This window comes from Mustela nigripes, chromosome 3 (assembly GCF_022355385.1).
Source record: "Mustela nigripes isolate SB6536 chromosome 3, MUSNIG.SB6536, whole genome shotgun sequence".
In the NCBI taxonomy this organism is placed as follows: domain Eukaryota; kingdom Metazoa; phylum Chordata; class Mammalia; order Carnivora; family Mustelidae; genus Mustela; species Mustela nigripes.
In genome coordinates, this window is record NC_081559.1 from 197,632,405 (window position 1) to 197,637,315 (window position 4,911).

At 50.3% G+C, this 4,911-nt stretch overlaps 2 protein-coding genes across 2 annotated transcripts in view; one reads left to right on the plus strand and one right to left on the minus strand.

Annotated features, from left to right (window-relative positions):
• The window catches only part of ZNF7 (zinc finger protein 7), an 8,386-nt gene extending 5,924 nt beyond the window's left edge, over positions 1-2,462 (minus strand). The window contains exons 1-2 of the mRNA XM_059395440.1: positions 2,107-2,462; positions 1,518-1,634 (exon numbers count right to left, since the gene is read on the minus strand). Of these exons, the coding sequence (XP_059251423.1) occupies positions 1,518-1,634; positions 2,107-2,125 (136 nt within the window). The 5' untranslated portion in view covers positions 2,126-2,462. The remainder of the gene's footprint in view (positions 1-1,517; positions 1,635-2,106) is intronic.
• The window catches only part of LOC132014617 (nematocyst expressed protein 3-like), a 14,453-nt gene continuing 11,972 nt past the window's right edge, over positions 2,431-4,911 (plus strand). Inside the window, exon 1 of the mRNA XM_059395541.1 lies at positions 2,431-2,491. Coding sequence (XP_059251524.1) covers positions 2,431-2,491 — 61 coding nt within the window. The remainder of the gene's footprint in view (positions 2,492-4,911) is intronic.

Below are 4,911 nucleotides of genomic sequence, written 5' to 3' on the forward strand. Positions count from 1 at the left end.
CGCCCTTGCCATGTATGCTTTTGTGGTGGGGTTTTGGGTGGGTGTTCTGGGTGTTTGGGGGGGGGGGGGGGGGGGGGTGGGTTCTTTGCTGCCACCTCATCACCATTAAAAACCATTTGCTGCACATAAACCCCCGAACTACCCCGGTTCTGCCAGCTCCAGCTAGCTTTTCTGCCATGGTACCCCTCTGAGATCTCCCCTCCACCTTGGAGGTATTGAATGGTGGCTGGGTTTTAGCTGGGCTAGCCTACAGCTTTACCCTCTTCCCAGGAAGGAGAGGAAAGGGGCCTCAAGTGGAAAGCTGGGCCTTCCGATATAGAGCCAAGGATGCTGGGGGCTGGGATCAGGGTTCCCAACACAGCTGCCCAACCGCTGCCGCCTTGCACACGATGAAGTGTGTGACGATGCTTTACACAGCTGCTGTAAGGACAACTGCAGGCCCTCCCAGGCCGGAAGCGCACTACCGTTTGCTGGCACAGTCTGATGCCAACCTGCTTCCAGAGCACGTGGTGCCAGGCCCTGCTCCGCTGTGGCAGTGACCGTGGGACACGGCAGTTAGCAAGGATTCCTTTCTGTGGTGAAGATCATGCCGTCATAGTGCCCGAGCCGAACTGGCAACATGTCTGCCAGGGAGGGCCAGCTAAGGCTGGGGGCACCGTCATCTCCTCAGCAAAGCCCAGTGGGAGCCAACACTGTGAGGTGACAGATGCCCGTTATGCGCTGACTGTGCCCCCGCCCCGAAGCCAGGACCTCAGAATATAACCGGATCTGTAAACAGGACTGTTGAGACAGTGTTCGTTAAGAAGAGGTCGCACTGAAGTAAGGACAGGCCTAACCCAGTACGACGGTACCTTCCAAGACATGGGGAGGCCAGGTGACGATGGAGGCAGACCCTGGAGTGACACGGACACAAGCCAAAGAACAAAGCCTGGGGCCACCAGAAGCTGGAGGAGCTAGGAAGGGTCATCCCTTCTAGGTTTCACAGGGGACAGGAAGCTGCTGATGCCTGGATTTTGGCTTCCAGAACCGCGAGACGATGAAATCTCTGTGGTTTCAGGCCTGTCTGTGGCGCTTTGGTCCATGAGCCCCAGGGCACTGCCACTGCCCTGAAGCCTGATCTGAGAGGCCCCAAGTAGTTCTGGAGGGAGCTGTTGGTGAGAGGGAGGGAACTGACATTCGCCTGAACAGCTGCTAAGAATCAAGCTTGGTGGTTCCCATGGATCCATACCTTTGCTTAATAAGAACATTAGTAAAATCAGAAACTGAACAACAAATGGTTTTGCCGAAACACTCAAGAATTTCACGTCCCTGCCTTTTTGCAGTTCAGTCTCCCCCAGTGCAACTCCGTGACTGGGTGATGCTGTCAGTGGCCCACCTGGGGCCCAGGGTGTTCAGATGCAGCCCAGCGTGCTTGTGTGGCCAGTCCCTGGGGTCCATCCCTCTCAGTCCTTGCTGGGCATGGGTTCTCTGAACACCTCCTCACCCGCCCCCAGAAGCTTCTTAAGCCTGAGCCTCACCTGTAAGGAAGGTTCTTGCCCCCTCTCTCCCCTCGACTCCCTTCAGGTCAAGGACCCATGGCTCCTGCCCCTGCTCCAGCCGGGAGATCAGCTCAGGCTTGAAGACCAGGAATCCTGCTGTGGGGATGGCAGAGAAGGGGACTGTGTCAACATGGCTGAGGGTACAACACTGGGCCCAGCACCCTTGGTTTCCAGGAGTAAGTAGGCAGGGGGCCACTGCAGCACAGGGAGAGCCTCCGAAGGGAGCATCAGGGTGAGGCTGTGAACATAGTGGCCCTCTCTGGCCAGATCCGTCCAGCTCCTGAGGTTTGACAATGAGACCCCTGGATTCTCAGCCCATCCCCTTCCACAGCAGGGCCAGGATCCTCAGGGGATCTGACACCAGAGAGTCTGCAAAGAGCAGGCCAGCTCTAGCCTAGGGAGAAAGCACTGCCGGCACTTCCCTCAGCAGAGATGGACTATCCCCCAGTTCAGAGCTGAAACATTCCGGGGGCACCAGTGGCCAAAAAACAAGAAACAAGAAAAAAAAAACAACAAACCAACAGAGGAATAGATTTTAATTCAGAAGGTGCTGAAGTCTGACCCTCACCTGGCTGCCCCTGCCTCATGTCCTCGTGCCAATCCGTGGGGGCCTCAGCAGACTGCAGTGGCAGCCACCTTCCAGGGCCACCAGCCCCCACACTGGGGGGACAGCGCTGTGGTGTCCTCCCAGCCCATTCAAGGGCTGAGCAAACCCTGTGGTCAGGGCTTCCTTCCGGCTGTGGGGATGGGGGAGGGCAGGCAGGGAGCCCGTGGGTGAAGGCCTCATGTGCACACGGGACCCCATGCTCAGCGGGAAACACTGTCCTCTCCAAGTACACGTGGGATGTCCACAGAGAAACACCCTTGGGGTGCTTCAGCTATGGAGGGGGTCATGGCCCCATTCAAGGACAATACCACACTGTGCCCCAACCAAAATGCAACTGGATATGAAGGTAGGCACAGGTACCTCAAAACCATTAGCTACCTGAAAACTGAGTAACAAATTACGACGTGGCAGCTATATTTACTATCAAACTTGCGGAATGAAGTTTAAGTAGTACTTACACATAAACTTTTTCATTTTTAAATACATTTACTAGAAATGAAAAGGGTTAAACACAAACGAGGTAAATATCAAATTCAAGAAGTTGGGGGCAAATCAACACAGCAAACCCCTATAAGGAAGAAGAAAATATCCGTGGAGCAGGATTCAATGATTAGACAACAAAGGCACCCACATCCCCCCACTGCAAAGGGAGATCCGCAAAACCGGACGCTGACTGGTTCTTTGGAAAGACAAAAATGACAGTTTCATGGCAAAACCAATCAAGGCCAACACAGTTAAAAAAATACACCAGGGAAATAACTACACATGTATGGAGACTAAAAATAAAGAGCAAACAGACGGTGAAGCAATTCAACATCCAAACGAACACATCAACTTGTAATGTGACATATAAATGAGAAAATTAGCACAAAAACAATTCATAAACTTAACAGACTCTTAGTCACTAAGAAAACAAACGCTAGCGCTCAACCGCCCTTGCCCAAGGGCCCAAGGCCCAGAGGGTTTTACATGAGAGCTCCACCAACAACCACAATTCCACATTCATAAATTCTTCCAGAAATTAAAAAGATACCCCGTTCGTCTTACGAGACCGATATGCCAACTGCCATCTGCCAAAAATACACAAGAACAATTCACACAAATAAACAAATTAAGTCCAATTAACTATGAACACGGATGAAAAATCTGAAATACAATACTACCTGAGTCCAAAATGATATCAAAGTTTATATGTAAAGTATAATTTAAGTAGGGTTTATTCCAGAAATAAAACAAAATGTCAATGTAATTTACTAGACTAATAAACTTAAAAAGAATATACAAATTCTCAACTGATGCAAAAAAGAATTTGAAATTCAATGTACTTGCTTTTCTTTTTTTAAACTTTATTTTTTAGTAATCTCTACACCCAACATGTGGCTTGAACTCACAACCCCAAGACCAGGGAGTTGCATGCTCCACCACCGACTGGCTCTGCCAGGCGTCCCGCCCAATGTACTTGTTTATGATTGAAAAGAAAATTCCTCAGCTACTTCCTTCTGTTTGTATTTTATTTTTTAAAAGATTTCATTTATTTATTTGACACACAGAGAGAGATCACCAGTAGGCAGAGAGGCAGGCAGAGAGAGAGGAGGAAGCAGGCTCCTCGCTGAGCAGAGAACCCGATGCGGGGCTCGATCCCAGGACCCTGAGATCATGACCCGAGCTGAAGACAGAGGCTTAACCCACTGAGCCACCCAGGCACCCTCTTCTGATTTTAATTAGATGTGTTATTTTTTTTTTTTTGAAAGAAGAGGGTTTTTTTTTTTGTTGTTGTTGTTCTTTCTTTCTTTTTTTTTTTTTAAAGATTTTATTTATTTATTTGACAGAGAGAAATCACAAGTAGATGGAGAGGCAGGCAGAGAGAGAGGGGGAAGCAGGCTCCCTGCTGAGCAGAGAGCCCGATGCGGGACTCGATCCCAGGACCCCAAGATCATGACCTGAGCCGAAGGCAGCGGCTTAACCCACTGAGCCACCCAGGCGCCCCGTGTTACTTCTTAAAATTTTTAAAAGTGATCTCCACACCCAATGTGGGGCTCAAACTTACAACCCTGAGATCGAGAGTTCACTCCACCAAGTGAGCCAGCCACACACCCCTAGAAGTATTCCCTTTAAAATGAGGAACCGGGCGCCTGGGTGGCTCAGTGGGTTAAGCCGCTGCCTTCGGCTCAGGTCATGATCTCAGGGTCCTGGGATCGAGTCCCGCATCGGGCTCTCTGCTCAGCAGGGAGCCTGCTTCCTCCTCTCTCCCTCTCTGCCTGCCTCTCTGCCTACTTGTGATCTCTCTCTGTCAAATAAATAAATAAAAATCTTTAAAAAAAAAAAAAATAAAAAAAAAAATAAAATAAAATGAGGAACCAACAGGCCTGCCCACAGCAGTCCTGTCTACAGCACTAGGGCTCTGGCCCCGGCTAAAAGCTGAGATCCTGTGGGACCAAGAGGGAAAACATCACCCTCCCAGGGGCAGGGTCCTCCTCCTAGAATCCAGCACCAGACTAGCAGCAAGTTCAACAAAGTTGCCAAGTACAAGATCAACCCTCCAAAACCAACAAAATTTCATATCGCAACAATAACCAGTTAAAGACATAGCAACATTGGGGCCCCTGGGTGGCTCAGTGGGTTAAAGCCTCCACCTTCCGCTCAGGTCATGATCCCCGAGCCCCGCATCAGGCTCTCTTCTGCTCAGCAGGGAGCCTGCCACCTCCTCCTCCTCTCTCTCTGCCTGCCTCTCTGCCTACTTGTGATCTCCCTCTGTCAAATAAATAA